The following is a 19086-nucleotide window of genomic DNA, read 5'->3' as shown; positions in this document are numbered from 1 at the left end:
CACCCTGGCAGGCTACAGGAAGATTTAGTGAGGTAGCCCATGTAGAACACTCAACCAGGGCCAAAGTAAGTGCTCAGTAAATGCCAAGGTCACTACTGTTGTAGGAGGGCTGGGGGACATTAACTGTGACACTTAAGGTCCAAAGGAAGATGATGTATGAAGTCCAATGAAAAGAAGTCTATTTCAGCAGTCCAGGCTCCCTGACCTCATGACTCGCAAACCTGCCTCCCCAGTGAATGCCTGAAGGATGAGAGCAGCCAGCTGACTGCAGCACACACCCCTGGTGGCCTGCAGTGTTGAATAAGAGGAGCCCAAGAGTCCCCATGTATCTGGGTCTCCAGAAGTTTCCAGACCCGCCCCAGGCTGAGCCTCCTGGCTTCCAGCTTGCAAAGGGTGCTGGGAGCAGAGAAAGACTGCTAGCATCCTCAACTCTCTCTGCTTATTCAGCTTCCTGTTCGGCAAGATGTCTGAGAAGGAGCCCAGCCATACAGAGCACAAGCTTTTCCCATACTCTCCCAACCTGTGAGAGTCCCGAGCTCTGGCCGATGCTCTCAGCTGTGCCACCCCTCTTCCTTACCTTAAAGCAATAGTCATGACAGCAGATGCCAAGATGTTCCAGGATAATCTTTGGACAGTCTCGTATGTCCTGGTTGCAGTAAGTACAGATCCCCCCAGTTGTTCTGTGAGATGAAAACCAGGAACTCAGCCAGACCCCTTGGTTTGACACAGCCACACAGAGGTTTGCAGCCAGGATTCACAGCCTGCCACCTTTTCCCATGGTGTGAGTTGGCTCCCTAACCCGGGGCTAGAGTGGGGCTCAGCCCACTGTAGGCACTCACACTAATTCCAGAAGCTGGCCATGTGTCTTCACCCTACTCGCTACTGTATGTGATTTTTATTCCAGGCAGCTCGCCTCCCCCTGCCCCCTTGCCTAGCATATGTGGGGGCGCTGCTCCCCTCTAGAACAGGAATGTCTTCTCCTAGGGGAAAATGCCCCTGTATGTCCTACCTACCCATCTTGATGGTCCTTCTCTTTGTGCCTGGCACCACCAGACCCTGCCTCTCAGACCCCACACTCTTGGAGTGACCCTGCGTCCTTGATACTCCAGGGACCATCACAGAGTCAGTCTGGCCATAGAGCCTGCTAGGACCTTATGCTGAAGTTCCAGTTACCGACCTCGAGGTTGACTACCTCCTGAGTTCCAGGATCCCTGCCTTTGTTAGAGGATCACCCCTGCTTTTCCTCCTCAGACAGAACCTGCTGACAAGGCCTGCATGCCTCCATCCTTCAGGCCCATATTGGGGGTGCTTTCTTTCAGAGATTTGGGTCTGCTTCTGATAGGATCCAGGGGTGTTGCTACGAAGCTGGAGTCCCTGTGGCCATCTCGGGCTTGTTCCCCGTCCTGCTCAGTCTCCTGAGTGCTGCGGAACACTGCAGCCCCGTCCCAGCCTGGCTCCTCCCATGTATTCTACCAGGTTCAGCGTACAGTTAGTTAGTCAGGTAGCAGAGGAGAAAGACCCGTGACCTGGACTAGTCAGGAACCTGGGCTTTCATCTGGCTCTGCCACTAACAACCTGTTTCCGTCACTGTCCTGTGACCGAACCGGATCTCTACAACTCCTTCCTCCCTTATTCCAAGAATTTAATACCGGAATTTCATTAGCAGGTACACAATCCTGTGACTGCTGTCATTTCGTGACAGCTTTAAAAACTGCTGCATCTTCACTCAACGGGAGTAAATCGTTCTTTCTGGCTCTCCTCAGGCTTCTCAGCGGCAGCGACCCGGTGTTTTTTCCCACCTACCACTGTCTTCTGCATTCCCCACCCCCACCCTCACCGCCAGTCAGAGTGGCAGGATCGTTAAGTGGTTCTGATCTGCTGACACGAATCCCCGGGGCTTTCAGACAGCACCACTTCCCTGATCAGTAGCCCTTTGTGTTCGCCCTCTGGTCTTAGCTGGGTTCACAGGGTAGCTGGCACAGTGTGACATCCCATGCAGTGGTGGAACAGATTTGCAAGTGGATCAGAAGCAGCCAAGCCGCAGACCACAGAAACAGACTTTGCGTGGACGTCTCTCTCAGCTGTCTCTCCTGTGGTAAACTCTGCAAGCCCCGTGGCAGGACAGCAGACTTACGTCTTGGAGTACAGAGTGCTGTCACATGGGGGGTTTCCTCACGTCACATGAGTTCTCAATGCTGCCGCTGCTGTGCGGAGTGTGATTGGGGGATGGGGGCAGCAGATGGGAGCTAGATCACTGCCACAGTCTTGCGTGGGGAACGCTTTTCTGATTAACCCTGTTGCCACAAACTGAGACATGGCTGTGCATGGCCTGCTGTTATCTGTTATGCTAAATAGCAGATGAACCTTTGAACTTGGTGCCAGGGAGGCATAATTCTCTTGGAGAGGGGTCCTTGCATAGGGATCAAAGATGAGCTGCCATGCTAGAAAGATGACAAGGCGGTTGGCTAGGATTCTTGAGACTGTGGATGCCAGAGGGCCCCCGGTTCCACTGACCAACAGGAAAGAAGCAGGGCTTTTCTCCCCATGTATGTGTCTGGGTTAGAATGTGACAGCCACTAGCCCCCACTCAGAGCAGAACTCAGGCACTAGGGACGGGAACGAAGAAGAGAAGGAAGCGTAATACCTGGGCTTAATTCACAAGGTGGGATTAGCTGTGAGGTTTTATTTTTCCTTTTTCCTTTTCATTTTTCAATAATATCACTTTTTACAACAGAAACTAATGGTTTAAGGAAAAAACAGTTGCCAGGGAATGGTCACTAGCCACAAGCCCTGAGATATGCTTTAGTGAAGCTGCTATTCTCACAGGAGTGGGGACCCCAGGAGGTAGTCAGGAAAGCTGCTGCTCAGAGGCTAGGTGGCCTGCCTAAGCTCATGCACGGCTGAGCTAGAACTGCAGCCTAGGGTCTGATTTCTTGTGAGCATTAAGCTTATTTCTAAGCTTCCTGGAAGGTAAGGCAAAATGGGAAGACACAGTGGACAACATGGTTCTCATGACCCAATAAGTTCAACATGATTCTTACGATCCAATAAAGAAAGTCTACTGGTTTTTCATAAGATGTAACATTTTGACTGAATATTAAATTCAATTTTAAATAAATCTAATTGTCAGAGTGTTATTAAATTTAGGAGACTGTTGGGACTTGGAGAAGAAAAAGCAGGAGATGACCAGAGTTCAGTCATGTGACACAGAGGCAAATGTTGGATGGCAAGGGCAGCTCCCTCAACAGGAGTATACAAATAGAAAATAGACCAGTGGGGACCAGGGGCTGTGGCTGGTGGTGTGGGGGGCAGCTAATGGATATGGGGTTTCCTTCTGGGGTGATGAACATGTTCTGGAATTCGTGGTGATGGTGGCAAAACATTGTAAATGTACTAGATGCCAATGGATTGTATACTTTAAAGAATGAACTTTATGCTATATGAATTATACCTTAATAAAGCTAATGAGAAAAAACAGCCTACAGAGTTACAGGTGAAGAAACTGAGGCTCAGAAAGGTTGAGCATCTTGTCTAAAATTACCCAGCTAACGGGGGCTGAGCTTAGGCCATGCTCCTCATTCTACAGTGTCACTGAAAGCTGGTCCTGAATTCCCAGAGGCCCATTCCTGAAACAAGGCCTGAGACTCATCTCCGTCCTGACAGTGGCATGATGTGACATAAAAAACGTCTTCAGGGGGACACTGTCTCAGTGTGGGTTAGTTTTTAACTGATTTGACATAAAGGTACCCTTCCATATGGCATCAGGAAACAAGTGGACAGAGAGGCAATCAATGAAAAGCTACACATATATCACAACCTGCGGTCAAATGCGTGCTTAAATGAGGCAACCTGGCATGTCTGAAAGAGTGTGAGAGCTGAAGAGAGGAGCCCTGTGTTCTGGAACAGGATGGAAGTGACTAGATGGTCACTAAGGGCCTTGTGAGCTCTATAAAGCTCTTGGAATTTCACAAAACTTGTAGTCTACCAAGAAACAAAGATGGGTAGAAAGGGGTGGCATGAAGTGGGACATAGGATGAACACAAAGGCAGTGAGTTAGGACAGACGGAAAGTTATAAATCACATCCATGGGCAATTACATTATTCATCCATTCAACAAACGATGATGCTCTGGACCAAACCCTCGATGAGGTACTGGGGATGCAAGAATGAGGCTGACCCAGGGCTCGGCAGAAGGATCTGGGCTGTACTCTTACCTGCCACAGTGTGAAGACGCCAGCTTCCCGGAAGACACCTCACTAGCATTCGTGTACTCCTTCATGAAGAGAACCCCTTTGCTGAGAACAGATAAAGGTATAGCAGAAGATTCCGGGAGACTGCGCCTAGCCCAAAGGAAGAGTCCAGGGCCGGGAAGACCCCCACCTGATTTGAAGGAAGTGAAGGAGCTCATGGAAAGGCCTGGGGACAGGTGCTGGCGGGCACCAGCCACTGCCAAGGAAGGACAGCACATCACCACTGGCTGCAGCTCCCATTCTGCTCCGTTTCCATGCTGGCTTGATATCAGCAGATGCCCCTCTAAGTCTCCCCACAACAAACACCCCCCCTCCCCCAGCCTCCCCACCACGGCACCCTTCCTGCACTCTGACTGCGCCCAAGGCCAGGAGTGCAGGGGAGGCAGTGGGAGTGTGCCACTCCTCACAACAGGCAGATGTGGTACAGGCAGACCTAAGTCGTGCCTCAATGGGCTTTATTTGGCCTTCCAGGTATGTTCCCCACAGGGTATTAGCAGCACTTCAGCTTCTCATTAGGATAGGGAGAAAGGGGGTATGGTGGGACCCTGTCAAACAGGACTTTATACTTGGGGACCCTTGGGCTGCACGATGTGGCCCCTCCACCAATGAGTTGCTGGAAGTTGGGGGAGGCAGTAGAGCTAAGGTCAGGGAAGTGATGTGGGACAAAAGCCAAGTCTCTTAGCTCCAGGGAGGAAGTATCCCGGAGAATATTTCCCAGGTTTTCCCTTTTTACCTGGCTGACCTGGAGTCCAATTCACTTGGGGCGGCTGGGATGTAAACATGAGGCTGCTCAGTGACCACACAGCCCGAGGGGTTGCTCACCCTGGAAGAAGAGGAAGGAGGGACAGGTCGTCAGCACGGAGAGCTGACATCTTCTCTAGTCAAACAGGACTTGGGGGCCTAAAGCTTTTAAACAACCCTGGCAAATCACTGAGCTTTTGCTCTCCCAGCCAAGGGAGACAGGGGCAAAGGACTCGGGGCATCGCCAGGTGCCAAGCCACCCGCCAGCCTACGGCACAGGAAGGTGCCACGGAGACGGGAAGGGAACTGGCTGGAAGGGGAGGCCCTGGGAACCCGTAAGGACAGATGGGGGATAAGCTCCAGAGCCAGAGACTGACAAGAGGAAGGGACAACTAGCAAGTTACCCACAGCCAGCACAACGCGAGGACACAGCAAATCTGTAACAAAAGAGCCCATGGGGCTGCCTCCAGGACTGCAGTGGGCGGCCTTCAACTCAAGGGCTCCCCTCCCTATCCTCCTCCGGAAGATCCCACCTTCCTCCCATACCCTTCCCCGCACCCCCCGCCCCGCCTAGGAGGGCTGGCCCGGGCCCCACCCACCCGACCGCCTCCTCCCTCCCCCCTTCACTTCTTACCCCCCCACCGCCCTAGGGCCCTTCTTTCACTTGCTTCTTCCAGATCCCCTATGCCGTTATGGCCTCTCTACGGGCTGCTCCCTCTTCCCACATTTTGTCTTTCCAGATTCTGCCAGGCTGGCTCCTCCTTGTGCTACAGATCTCAGCTGAACTGTCCCCTCCGCAGCACAACAGCTTCTCCAACCATCCTAGCTACATCACCTCCTGCCCTGGCTTCTCTCCATCAGGGCACCCAGTTTCCTTCTTTTCTGGGCTTATCACAAATGGAGAGGCAGCAGATATAACACAGTGTTTAGAAGTATGGGCTCTGGGTTCCAAATGGCTGGATTCTAATCCCTGTTAGGCCACGGCCTGGCTGGATGACTACTGGCAAGCTTCTTACCCTCAGTTTCTCGTCTGTAGCATGGAGATAATGGTAGTACCTCCCTTACAGGGCTGGCCTGAGATGTGAGCACGGACGTAGCAAAGGCTAACAGTTATCACCATGTTTAGCAGTTGCTGCACTGTGTGCTCCCCAAGGGCAGGGGGCAGGGCTCTGGCCATCTTCTTCTGTGTGTATATGGCTGCTGCCTACAACTGGCTCTCAGGGGGCACTTACACATTACCTCTAGGCTGTGGCCCACGGCTCTTGATTACTGCTCATAGCCACTTTGGGGAAAGATCTCTGGGGGGCAAAGGGAGAACCCGAAAGCTGTCATACGAGGTGACCCTAGTGGTGGCAGTTGGTAGCCATGGAACAGTCAGTATGACATCTCTTAGCACTGGCAGGGAGCCCCGTCAATGCAGGGCACATCTTCCTCAGAGACCTCCCATCTCTACAAATGGCAAAGGCATCCCACATTCCTCTCTCGACCCAGGTCTTCATGCTCCAAATGGCTGCCAGACAACATGGTTCTATGTGCAGCTGCTCTGTGCCACGCTTGGTCTAAAATATTTGATGCTGTGGCTCCAAACCGAAGCCTTGGAGACCTGCCCCTGAAATGCTCATTGCTGCTCCATCCCCACTAGCTCCTAGCTAGTCACACCTGCAGAGGGAGGCAGGTCTGCCTAGTGTGTCAGGACTTGTTTTGGGTCATGGCCTCTGACAAAACCCCAGCTGGATCAACAAGAGCTCAGCAGAGCAGAGCCCTTACCTGCTGGCCTGGCCGTCCAGTTCCGCATGCTGCTTGGGTCTTCCGGGGCCACTCTGCCCCTCTGGGGTGTTCAGGTCTGCAGGCTGCTGGGCGGTTGCAGCTGGGTCTCCCTGGCCACCTCTCAGGGCTCTGGGCCTCTCCGGCCAGGCCTCTGCCACCTGGGCAGTTCCATTCTTTTCCTCCAAACCAGCCAAGAAGCTGAGGGAGAATGAGCTCCCTTATGGAGTGCTGCGGGGCCAGTCCTTGCTCTCCCACTGCACACTGAAGCCACCTCCCCCGGCCACAGCGGTCTCCTCTGCTGGAGGGTGGGGCAGAGCGGAGACTGTGCCCTCCCTGGGAGGACCCCAGCACTGCTGCTCCCTTCCCCCCGACAAAGGCAGTCCCCATCCGGAGGTGCTTCCAGCTGGCCTGTTCCTGCTCCTGGTGACCCTTCCATTACCTCTACCCTGTGTGATGGTGCTACTGTCTGCAGCTTCAAATACACTACACGGCCCTAGGCCAGGGACAAAGACCGAGCCAGGTTACTGAGAGCATGAGACTACCATTCCAGGAAACGAAAACCTACTTCACCATCACCTTGATCCTGACTCATTCGGAACTCAAACTTCCCAACTTCAGCAGCCTGCCTGCAGTCACTGGTGGGGCTACCCTGGGACAAAAAGATTAAGCCGCCAGCTACCTAGAGCCCTAGAACTCTTTATTCATGGAAGTTAATCCTGTAGTGGGTAGGTTTCCTGCCCTCAAGCTGGAATAACAAGGGGAGCAGTGACCCTACTTTTCAGACTACACCCTGAAAGCAATGCGATTCTTCCCCTCCAGTGGCTGGAGCCCAGCAGGGACAGCCTCATCTCTCCCTCCAGCTGCACCTCACAGATCTGCAGGCCGGTGGGTGCTGTGCCTCTCTACCTTGACAGTCTGCTGCAGCCCAGCCAGACACCAAAAGTAGCCCATGTGACCCATAAGAAGGAAATCTTAGTAAAACAGTCACAGGAAGTCTTGGTGAGCAACAACTCCCAGGCTCCCAGTGAATCGCCAAACGTTTAAAGATAGGCAAGGTGGTATTCGTGGCTGTAATAATGTCAAAGATCCAGTAGCCTAATACAGCCACTGCCAGTTCTTGACACAATCACTCTCTCCACATGGGAGAGAAAACCCTTCCATTCTTGCACCACCTCCAACAGACTCCACTGATTGACAGTCATTATCCCCAAGGAATGAATGTGCTTAAGGTTCACCTGTTCCTAAGCAGAAAGAACATAAACCTGAAAGGCCTAGGCTTGCAACATAACGAAGAGGAAAACAGTGTATGTTGTAAATGTGACGTCTAATAACAAGTTTAGTGGGGAGGAGATGAGTTACTTTGTGTTATTAAATGAAATCAGGCCAATAAAGCTTATAAAACGGGACAGAGGCCAGTCTTCCAAGTGTTCTTGAATAATTCTGGTGTAAGGATGTATTGCTCTTGGGCTGCCTTATTTAGCGTTAACTTTTCATAAAACGAAGAGTTTGCTATTTAATACAGTACTCTGTGCCAGGCAATGTGCCACATGCTTTACACACACAATGCATTTAACCCTGAATGATAGGGGCTGTTACCACTGCTATTCTACAGGACACTGAAGCACAGAGATCAGTAAGACATGCAAGGCCACCCGGCTAGTACGCGACAGCGCTTAGATGTGACCCCAGCACGGGAGTCCGTGTTCTTCACCACTGTACTGTACCACCTCGCACTGTACGTGCCATAAAGCAAGACTAAGAGCAGGGGAGTCCCACCAGTTTGGTAGTTTGTCTACCCGCCCAGCCCCATCACCCCTCCTCACCCAACGCTTGGGAATCAAGCCCCCCCGCGCCCCGCGTGCGCACAGCCCCCGCGCCCGGCCAACTACGGTGACGGTGACGGGTGTCCAGAGACGACCAACAGCAGGCCACGCTGCCCGACGACCCCGAGCCTCAGGGGCCCCCTCCGTGCCCTTGCGGGCAGCAGCTCCCTCCCCGCCTCCCGCCTCCGCCCGGGGGTGGCGAGGGTGCACACGGGCCAGACGCGCCTGCTCGGAGCCCGAGGCCGCTGGGAGCCCTCGGCGCAACAGGCCACAGGGGGAAGGGCGGCGGGAGCCCGGAGGCCGGAGGCGCGGCCCGGCCCATCTGTGGTCCTCGCGCGCCACCTGGCGGCAGAGGCCGCGCACAGCCGCAGGCGCACGGGGCCGAAGCCGCGCACGTCCCGACAGCCATTTCGCTTCGTGGACGGTCGCATTACCCATAAGCACGCGATCCAACCCCGTCGCGGGAAATGGCGGTGCGCGCAGGCGCACATACGGCGGGCGCGCGCTCGCTGAGACACGCAAGCGCACATAGGGTGGTGTCCTGCAGGACCGTGTGCACTCGCTAAGACGCGTGCGGGTCGGGCACGCACACGCGCAGGCGCACGTTCTGCGCCCGCTGCCCGGACCCCTGGAAGGGAAGTGGAGTCTCTGTGTCCACCTCCTGTAATTGCCAATCCAAAATCTTCTTGCCTTCCCACATAAGTTCTAGATCTAGAAAGATCTAAAAGAGGGTTTGTTAACCTCGCCATTATTGACATTTTAGACTGGCGAACACTGTGTTTGGGGCTGTCCTGTGCATTGTATGACGTTGGACAGCATCCCTGGGACTCCATCTACTTGTTGCCCGTAGCACCCTCTTGCCAGTTGTGATAATCAATAGCGTCTCCAGACATTGCCAAGTGACCTCTAGGGCTTTGGGAAGCTGGGGAGCGGCCCCTGGTTCAGAATCACTCTGCTAGAATAATGGTTCTCAATCTAGATTGGACATGACAATAAACTGGGAACTTTTAAAACGGCATTGATAGTGAAGGACCATCCTGTAACAATTACACCTAAATTTCTGCCTGGGGCTCAGGGAGCTTCATTTTTTTTTTTTTTAAACACTTTCCAGGTGATTCTCGAGTGTAGCCAGAGTTGTGAAACACTATGATCAAGAAAGTTTTTGTTTGATTTTCCACACTTTTAAATATCAGAGGGAAGTAGTTGGAAGCTTGGGCTCTAGAGGTGGCCACAACTGGGCTCTACTCCTACTCCGGGTTTGGGGAATCTTAGATGAGATCCTGCAGACAGGGCGTTTCACTCCTTAGCCAGCTGGGAATTACAGGTTGTCTTGAAAATAGGCTCCAAAGATCAGACTTCAAGAAAAATTTTCCCTGACATTTTCCTTAGAGCCTTTTGCTTTGGGACTAAGCTTTGCTACTTGTGAGGCCTTGGACAAGTCACTTAACCTTTCCATGCTTCCATGTCCCTATCTTATCCATCTCACAGAGTTTCTGGGAAGATTATAAAGCACCTAGCAGATCCCACTATAGGTGTCAGTTGTAGTTTTCACTCTGTTAAGTGTCAGTGTAATTTGAAACAAACAAACAAAACCATAATAGGACATCACACCTTAGAGATCCGTTGCCCACCCCACCCTCAGCATCCTAGTTTAAGTAGGGGTGACAAATATAAAACAGTAACTGCAATGTGGTGTGAAAATGCAAAAATGCACTCACCTTTTAAACACCTAAATCAGCCCATGTTCCTCTTTGGCTTAAAACTTTAAGTAAGTTCCAACTTCCTTATCATGGCTTACCAAGGCCCTGCTCCATCTATAGGTCCCCTTAGCAGCTAAGCTGTAGCCACACTATGCCTGAGAACATGCTAGGTACATTCCTACTGCAGGGTTTCGAGGTTTGTAGTTCCCTATCTGCAGCTCTTTTCTCCTTGCTCTTCCTAGAGGTTCCTTCTTCTCCATCAGGGATCTCCCGAGTCTTCCCCTTCCACCCACCTAGGTAGTAGTGCTCCCCAGCAGCATCACTGTCAATCTCAGCTCTCTGGCTCTTTCAGAGTACTTTCCTTCCCAGGAGGCACAGAGGCCTGGGTTCCAGGCCTTCGTTCTTCATTCTAATTAGGTGCAAACCTTGCAGGACTGTGGGGAGGGCTTTTGAGACATTTTGAGTAGAGGGCTGTGCACACAGTAGGTGCCCCAAAGTTAAGTAGCTGTTCTGATTATTAACAATGTCTGGTATTAAAGGCCACTCATCCCCTGCCCACCTCAATGAGCCTCCTGTTCTACCACTCCCCCCCAAGGACCCTCGACACTGGCCACACTCAGCGCCCAGTAAACACTAGGGTGTTTGGAGTTCTTTCCATATCCTGTTTCCTTTGGTTGGAGGACTCCTTTTCATCTTTCAAGATTCAGCTCAAAAGCCACCTCCTCCACGAGGCTGTCCTGGGCACTAACACCTCTCCTGCTCCACCGGGGGTTGTTGTTCCAGTCTGGGCTGGGCTTTGCCTCCCATCAGCCATGTTTGATTTGTCTGTGTCTCCAGTCTCCAGAACAGGACAGGTGCCATCCCAGTGGCTGCTGACTGAAAGAGTGGCTGACTCCTGATTACGGAGGACTTCCTGGCTGGTGCAACAAGGTAGAGCGGAAGGCTCTGGGGTCCCAGAGGCAGAGGCCAGAGGGATCCAGCTGGGGCTCTGGCCTGGCCACAGGCCTCGCCAGCCTCCCCTAGCATTAGAAGGCTAATGCACAGCTGAGCGGCCTTTCTCCGCCACAGAAGCTCAGTGCTCCCGGCTGATGTCTTACCCCTTCACATCTGCCTCCATGTCCTCCAGGTCTGTGGGGCTGTCAGTCTTCATGTCAGCTGGGACAGCATAGGCTGAAGTGGCAGCTGAGCTGAGGGAGGAAGCACACAGGCCCACTGAAGCCTCAGACCAAAGGAGACTGGGGGCCCAGGTCTTCCACCTCCCTGCTGCCTTCTCACAGGAAAGGGGAGCCCACATCCGCCAGTGAAGTCTGGTCTTCTGGCCTTGCCCTTACTGTGGCCCTGTGAGACTGTGCGTAACATCTTGTAAGCCCTGGCTGTGGCCTTAGCACCTGAGTTCAGACCAAGCACTGCCCACGACCAGCTCAGAGTCCCTGGGGGAGTCTTCTCCTGGTTTGGGGTTCCAGTGTCCTTATGTGACCTATACCTTCTGGGGCTCTGTGGGAGTCCAGAAAGATCATTCCTTACTACATGCTCCACACAGCCATAGCTAAATGGCTGCTCCCACTGGTGAATCGGTAGATGAAATAGGGCAGGAAGCTGCTGCCTGGGAAGGCACAACCTCTTCCCACTGCATCCTCATGGCCCCGGAGCCATGCGCCCTCCCCAGCCACCTCCACATGATCCCTGGGACTGAACCCTCTAGTGCCAGCTGTCTGTCCACGGGATTCCTCCCCTGACTCCCACTCCCTGGGCTGGGCTATAATCCCTACAGAAGTTCACCAAGACCTCCTAGTAGGGTACCTTCCCCAGCTCTGCCTCCCTGTGCCACCGCAGCTTGGTCCCTGTAGATAGTTGCTGAGCTGTTTAGGTCCCCTGCCTTATCACTGTGTATGGTGGGTGGGTCCAATTCCCGGTCAGGGCCTCTCCCAGCCTTCCCTCTCCTGTTGATGATCACCTGATGTGAAGGTGGCATGGAGGTGAGAAGTGCAAGGGGTATCCTGGGGCACTGGGACTGTGCCTGGCAATGGGATTAGGCACTGGGCAATTACCCCACCCTTACCTGGTGGCCAAGAGTCCATGACTGTGAGGCTGAGAGTTGGCATCGTGCACGTCCTGATCATCCAGGAGAGCTGAGCACAGCCTGTGGAAGGAGGCCAAGCCCAGTCTGGGTTCAGGATTTGTGTCTGGATGTCTGCTTCCTCCTGAAAGGGTGGCTTCTGTCCCCAGCAGATGATGGGGACTGAGGAGCTGCTCTGGACATGATACTCACATTGCATGGCTGATGAACACTAGGGCAATACTGCCTCGTGGTTCCGCACAAGCTCCATGGAGGCACATTGCCCAGATTCAAATCATGGCTTTGCTACCTCCCAGCTGTATGACCTTGGGCACATCATCTGATCTCTTTGGACCTCAGTTTGGTCATCAGTGAAATGGGATGATAGCTGTGTTTGTCTTATAAGTTTTCTACAAAAAGTGAGCTAATAGCTGTGAGGTACTTAGTATAACGCCTGGGCCCTAACATGTGCTAAAGGGTTCCTGTTATTTTTACTGACCCCTGTGGCTGTTTGCAGAAGTAGCAGCCCTCTGCAGTGCATGCATATCTATCAGCTTGGCACAGATGGAGTGGCTAGTCTTCCCCAGCCTTCCCAGGGCTCCGCCACATTCTCTGACTCTCCACAGTCAGGTAAACTGATGCTCACAGGACACCTCACCTGCACAAGCCTGCACTCTCCACTCGAGTAGCACGCTCACTAAGAGTTCCTCATGTTTGGCCCCAAACCCATTTACACCAGTTGTACTTGCGACCTTAATCACTAAATTCAATCATTAAGCGAACTCATGAAAAGGAATGGAAAATGAGAGTGTCTATTTTTTCCATGTGAAACAACCTTTTCTTTGGAAAGACACTAAAGGCAATTTTCTTAAAAATCATTTTCCAAACAAGTATCAGTAAGACAATAAAAGACTGGGTTAAAAAATCATAAAAATCTAGAAGGTTCTTCAGATTTTGCATGTTGATTTGAGGTTTGGCTTCATTTTAGAGAAACTGAAAGCAGAAAGCAGCCCTCCTTCGTGAGGGTGTGTACGCAGGAAGGATGACGAGGGATGAAGCATGAAGCGGCAGACCCGGTCCCAGTGGAGCAGAGGCTCGCACAGCAGCCACTAGCGAACCGAGTCACTCCGCAGGGCTGTGGGGTCCGGCACACAGCGATGCAGGCTGCAGGGGCTGGGCTCTCCCCCGGCCCTCCCCACTGCTGGCAGCTCCAGGAGCCGAGGCCCTGTCCCAGTGGCCCTTCCTTGCACCTGCTGAGGCACACGGGCCAGAAGCTGGGGCCTGCTGTCCCCCTCCCGGGCTGGCGTATGCTCCTGCATGTGGAAGTTGGGGCTCTGGGTTCAGAGAGCAGTTGCAAACTGATAACATTAGTGCGGGCAGGCGCCCCCCAGGGGGTTTGGGGAAGCAGGGGCGGCTGGGAGGGCTGCTCCACCAGACTGCTGCGGGGCAGGGGTGCGGCTGGGGGCGTGCCCTTGTGCCTCTGCAGACAGTGGCTTTGCCATCTGCTCCGAACCGTAAGGGCTGTGGCAGAGCTTGCAGCTGAGCTATCTGTGCCTACGTCTGCGTGCCTAGCTTTTGTCCCCGAGGATGACTCATGCTCGGTTTGGAACCCTTGGAGACAGGTGACCCGACTTCCCAAGAAAGGAGTCCCTGACTCCGCCCAGGTCCGGGAACTAGGAGCCCAGCCAGACATGCTCGTTTCCTAGCTCATCTCACTGCGGCCACTGACCCTCACGCAGAGCCGGCCAGCAGAAGAAGGTGGGCAGGAAAAGGCGGCTTCGGGGCTTCTGAAAGGCAGGGAGAAAGAGAGAAAGGATGTCCTCCTAGCTTGTCCTCAAGCTCAGCCAAGAAGTAAGAGGGTGCTGATTCATCTGTCATTTGGTCATTTGTTTGCCAGTTTGTCCCGTCACTCACTCCCCACATGCTCCTCCTCCCTCCTGGCGGGGCTCCTGTGCCTGTTCCGGAGGAGCCTGAGAGCCACTGGCAGAGGGCAGGAGAAGTGGAGAGCCCAGGACAGGGCTGGAGATGACAGAAGCAGTGCCTTGGAAATGCCCAGTGCTCCGCCACTGGCAGCCCAAGCCTGACACCAGGGCATGAGAATCGACAGCTCGGGGCCACCTGCTTCCCTCAGGCAGCTCACCCTCCTCTCTCAGAGCCAATGTCTGTTCCAGTCAAAGCTTCAGGTGGGGAGCCTGTGGCTCCAGGTCCCACGTTGCTGTCACATGACTGTGCACTTGACCTGTTATGGGAAGACAAGCGTTTGCTGACTCTGTGATTGGGTCTTGATCTAATCTAACTCAGACGTCCTGAGAGCATGTGTCAAGGACGAGAATCCCAGGCCCTCAACTGCCACCCCTGCGCTGCTCCAAGGAGAGACAAGCCAACATCAGCAAGTACTTCTGCTTCCCTTCCAAACCTGACCGACTGGGAGCAAGGTGGTGACTTGGAAAGAGGCTGGCACAATGAGGGGCCAGGGGCCAACAGAACCGGGGGGAAGGCATCTGGGGCCACTGACAAACCACAGAGGCCAGGGCAGAGACAGGGCTCCCCCAGCCATCCCAGCTCTCCTTTCCTCATTCCTGGGGCGGAGTCCAAACTGGGCTCCACACTGAGCCACCATCTTGGTAGCAGACACACTGGCTTCCCACTGAGGAAATGCCCAACTCTCAGCTCCTAGTTGCCACACCCAGGTCGCCTGGCTTGAAGCCAGTGGGCCAGTCTTGGGATGGCCGGGCACAACCATCCACTCTGGATCTATCATCCCCTGCTATGGCTCTGCCTCTCATCTTTGCCAGCACCCCCCATGTCTCCCTTTGACCACAGGTCATCCTGGAGGTCACTGCTAGGTACTCTGCTGGGGCTCATGCATCCTTTGGTCACTGACTTCTCCAAACTTCTGGCTTGGCAGACTTGCTTGCCCTGGCCAAGCTCCTGAGTGATCTTGGCAGGGGCCTGCCCCTCTCCAGGCCTCACGCATTCCTTCATCCATTCTTTCAACAGATATTCACTAAGGACCTGCACTATGCCCCTGGTACTGGGGACATAGCCAGGAATGGGACAGTCTTGATCCCAGCTTGATCCATTGACCTTGGACCCCGGGCCACATGTGTTCTGTCTCCCTGCGCTGAGTTACCTTTCAGTGTCTGGATCAGGGCCCTTGAAGGCCTCCTCACCAGCCAAGCCTCTCTTGGGCCCTCTGGGGCCGGGGGCATCTGTGTCTTTGGAGCCCGGGGAAGACCTATGGAGAAAAGCAACATCTTCCCTCAGGTGGCTCACATTCAACAAGGCCAGAACTGACTGCCCTCCCCCAGCTGCCCTCAGGCTGGGGGATGACCAGGCAGCTGCCACCTCTGCACTGGGGACTGTGCCCAGCTTGCCAACCCCTTTCTCCTCAATTCCCTCAACACTGTACCCCATGTAAACATCAACATGGCGCTCCATTATTTCAGCTCTCTGCATATAACATGGGGATCTCTTGAGCCCTGAGTTCTCTCCTAAACCTCACGTACAAATTCTCAAATGTCTCTTTCTTGGTAATTTGCATGTGAATGCCCACAATGAAACTTGTCATACATTCAGTCAAAATATATTAAGTATTTCTCTCAGCCCTCCCTGGCCCTCCCCTGGGTCCCTAGTACTGCAGTGAGTTATGGAGCAAAAGGTGCAGGCAGCCTGGGTGGGAGTCCCGGATCAGCCTGCTTTTGGCCATGTAACCTTGAGCAAGTTACTTAACCACTGAGGGTCTCAGTTTCCTCATCTCTAAAATAGACATAGCGCCTGCATCTACATTCTGCATGGGGACACCTGCTGGGCTGTTGGGGAAGGGCTTGGTGAATTCCAGCTTTCCGGGGAGGTGGGTGAGGGCGCCCTGGGGCATCTTGGCGGGCTGCTAGACTAAGTGCCAGAGGATTTATGAATACTGGAGGCAAAGGACAAGCAGGGACCTTCCTCAGAGGCAGCCTGGCATCCTCCAGCGTCTCTCAGGATCACTTTGACTCTGTTTTGCAGAGACTGGTCACCTTAAGGACACCAGGGGAGCAGCTTCCAGGATTGCCTATTTGAAGACATCATCACAATGGATGATTCTCTATCATTCCAGCAGCAATGCTCCTACATTCCTGTTCTGGGCCAGGCCCCGGGCTGGGGCCCAGGGTGCATGTAGGGAACACAGCCCCTGCCTTCCAGGCACCCGGACTTGTTGGGGCACACCTGTCTATGAGTGGACAACTATGACTCCATGTGGAAGATTCTCAGGTGGAAGTATGAACGTAGCACGACGTGAGCTCGGTAGGGAAAGGCCCTCATGTAGGCCACCTCAGAAAAGTCACAGGGATGGGACATGCCCCAGAGGGGAGACATCTGAGGTGGGAGGGGCAAGGGCATCCCAGGCAGAGGCTACAGCCTGCCCAGATGGAGGCCCATTAGGCTGGAATGGAGGCAGGCCAGGCGGCGAGGAGAGGGTCTCGCCAGGGAGGTGGGGCGCCTTGCATGGCTTTCCTCGGGGGATTGGTATGACTACTTCTGCCTTTCAGAAATGTCCCCCAGGTGGGTGTGTGGAGGAGGGTCTGAGACGAGGCAGCAGGAGATGGTTGCAGATAGCTGGCTGAGTGCTGGGGAAGGCCAGGACTCAGTGCCCGACTGGGGCAGGGGCATGGAGAGGGAGGAGCCAAGGAGGAGAGTAAAGGGACCTAGAGAGCCTTCAGGGCTTGTTCTGGACATCACCCCCTCCAAGAAGCCTTCCCGAAACCCCCTCACTCCCATGCTGGTCACAGGCCCCTGCTCAGAACTCCCGCTGCAGATCTCTGCTCACTCCCACCTCAGCTTCCCTGCGGCGCAGCTCCCCGGCATCCTGCCTGTCTGCTACCTGGCTATCTGCCCCCTACCTTGGGGCAGGGGCCAGGTGGGCCATGCTGCCTGCTGGTTGTCCACCCCCCAGTCCCTCCCCCACCCCAGCACTGGGCATGGTGGCATTGTGAGCTGTGGAGGCTGACCCAGGGACCCCGCCCCGTTTCCGGTCGTCCCCCACACAGGCAGGGCCACTACCCCAGTGGCCTCCGGGGGCTCTGCAGACCCCGTGTGGCCACCCACACAGCTGGCCCGTCCCACCTCAGGGCTCACCATGGCTGAGCCACTGCAGCCCGCTGTGTCTGTGTCTGCCTCCCCCACCAGACGGACCGTCAGCAACTCTTCCCGGGGGGCCATTGCCACTGGGTTCCCAGGGCTGGGCCGGCCCTCCCATCGACCCAGTGCTTGCACCCCAAGGGTTGCAGAGTGAAAGAATGAGATGGCGGCACAGAACCCAGGCCAAACAGGTCTCCCACCCACCAGCCCTCAGGCCTCATCATGTGAATCTCAACTTTGCTGACTCCATCTCTAGAATGGTGTAGAAGGAACCCAGACAGCACAGGGCCCCTATACCTCATTCCTTCCAGGTCTGGGGCCACTAGGCGAGGTCCTGTTCCGGGTGTCAGGATCTGCAGGCTGACAGTCTCCTTACCTCTTGTGCTACGGCCAAAGGAAAGAGCCAGGGTGTTGCTGGCGTGAAAAGCCTCCCCCTTCCCTGTCTGTGCTGGGCGCCGAGGGCATTCTCCTTCAGGCCCATGGCTTTTTTGTTTGCTCTCATCTCCTTTGTGGTCTTGAGCCTTCTCGGTGGTGCAGTCCAGCTTAGGTCACTGACCTTCATGCCAGTCGCCCACCCGCGAGCCCAGCCCCCTTCAGGCCCAGGGAGGGGTCCAGCCCTGACGCGGCCTCTAGCTGCTGCTGCAGTGCTGCCAAGCCTGCCTGTTCACACACACAAGCCAGGAGGTGCCCAGCTCTGCTCTGTGCATGTCGCCTGTCTGACCGTGTACAGTGATGAGTGCAGCATAAAGCCCCTGGCCCCACACAGCTGTGTCCCATCTAAAGCCCAGGGGGTCAAGAAGCAGGAACAAACACATACTTTCTCACTGGGGTTTCTTCCATTTAGTATCTTGGACAGCTTTGGGAAGTTTTACACGTCCTTCCTATTTTACATATGAGGAAACTGAGGCACAGAGAGGTCAAGTAACTGCTCAAGATCACACAGCCAGTACAGGGCAATGCCAGCATTTTGCCTTGTGCCAGAAGCTGTGCTCTTATCTTTCCCCTGTGACTCTTCCAGTCAGCATGCTGGGCGTACCCCATAGGGCCTGCCCTGGCTGGCTGAGGCCGAGACCCAGGAAGGCTTGACTGGCGCTCTGACGGGGGCCGTAGGCAGGCCTAGGGGCCCTCACATCGGCCGGCTTCTGTGGAAGAGGGCATCTGAGTGAGCTCGGTTTGGGATGTGGGTGGGCGTTACCCACAAGAGGGAAAAAATGAGACGAACTCAAGAAACCAGGCCCCGGGGTACATGGACAGAGGGCCCCTTCCACAGCTGAGCAGTGGCAGGGTGGGTTTGATGCGGGACACTTGGAGCTGTGGGGCAGATAACCAGGCAGACCGGGGCTGGGCTGGGGGGCTCATGGGACAAGAGCTGGAAGAGCACCTGGGGCCCCCGAAAGTTACCTGTAGAGACAGGTCCTCTGCCCCTCTGGCCTCAGGGTCTTCCAAGGGTGCCAAGGAGGCGTAGCTCTTACCAGAGTTGGATTTGGGCTCAAAAACAGCAGCAACAACAGGGCAGTGGCGCTCTCAGCAGATCACAGCACGATTCAGTGCCAAGTACAAGGGGGGACCACAGCTCTTCATCCCCAGACGAGAGAGCACTGTTATTTACTTGGACACTCAGGGCTCAG

General features: G+C 54.5%; 1 protein-coding gene across 17 annotated transcripts in view; it reads right to left on the bottom strand.

Annotated features, from left to right (window-relative positions):
* Positions 1-19086, bottom strand: part of ZNF185 (zinc finger protein 185 with LIM domain) — a 44215-nt gene that overhangs the window by 5205 nt on the left and 19924 nt on the right. For 4 of the 17 annotated variants that reach the window (XM_073228059.1, XM_073228058.1, XM_073228061.1 and 1 more), the window contains exons 12-21: positions 17756-17842; positions 15471-15575; positions 14478-14576; positions 12341-12421; positions 11379-11468; positions 6759-6956; positions 4984-5073; positions 4381-4446; positions 4215-4295; positions 578-680 (exon numbers count right to left, since the gene is read on the bottom strand). In XM_073228059.1, coding sequence (XP_073084160.1) covers positions 578-680; positions 4215-4295; positions 4381-4446; positions 4984-5073; positions 6759-6956; positions 11379-11468; positions 12341-12421; positions 14478-14576; positions 15471-15575; positions 17756-17842 — 1000 coding nt within the window. The remainder of the gene's footprint in view (positions 1-577; positions 681-4214; positions 4296-4380; positions 4447-4983; positions 5074-6758; positions 6957-11378; positions 11469-12340; positions 12422-14477; positions 14577-15470; positions 15576-17755; positions 17843-19086) is intronic. The other 13 variants (XM_073228066.1, XM_073228064.1, XM_073228062.1 and 10 more) reach the window with 9 other exon arrangements.

This window comes from Manis javanica, chromosome X (assembly GCF_040802235.1).
Source record: "Manis javanica isolate MJ-LG chromosome X, MJ_LKY, whole genome shotgun sequence".
Taxonomy (NCBI): domain Eukaryota; kingdom Metazoa; phylum Chordata; class Mammalia; order Pholidota; family Manidae; genus Manis; species Manis javanica.
The sequence above is the reverse complement of the archived record's forward strand: the minus strand, read 5'-3'. Positions and strand labels throughout refer to the sequence as shown.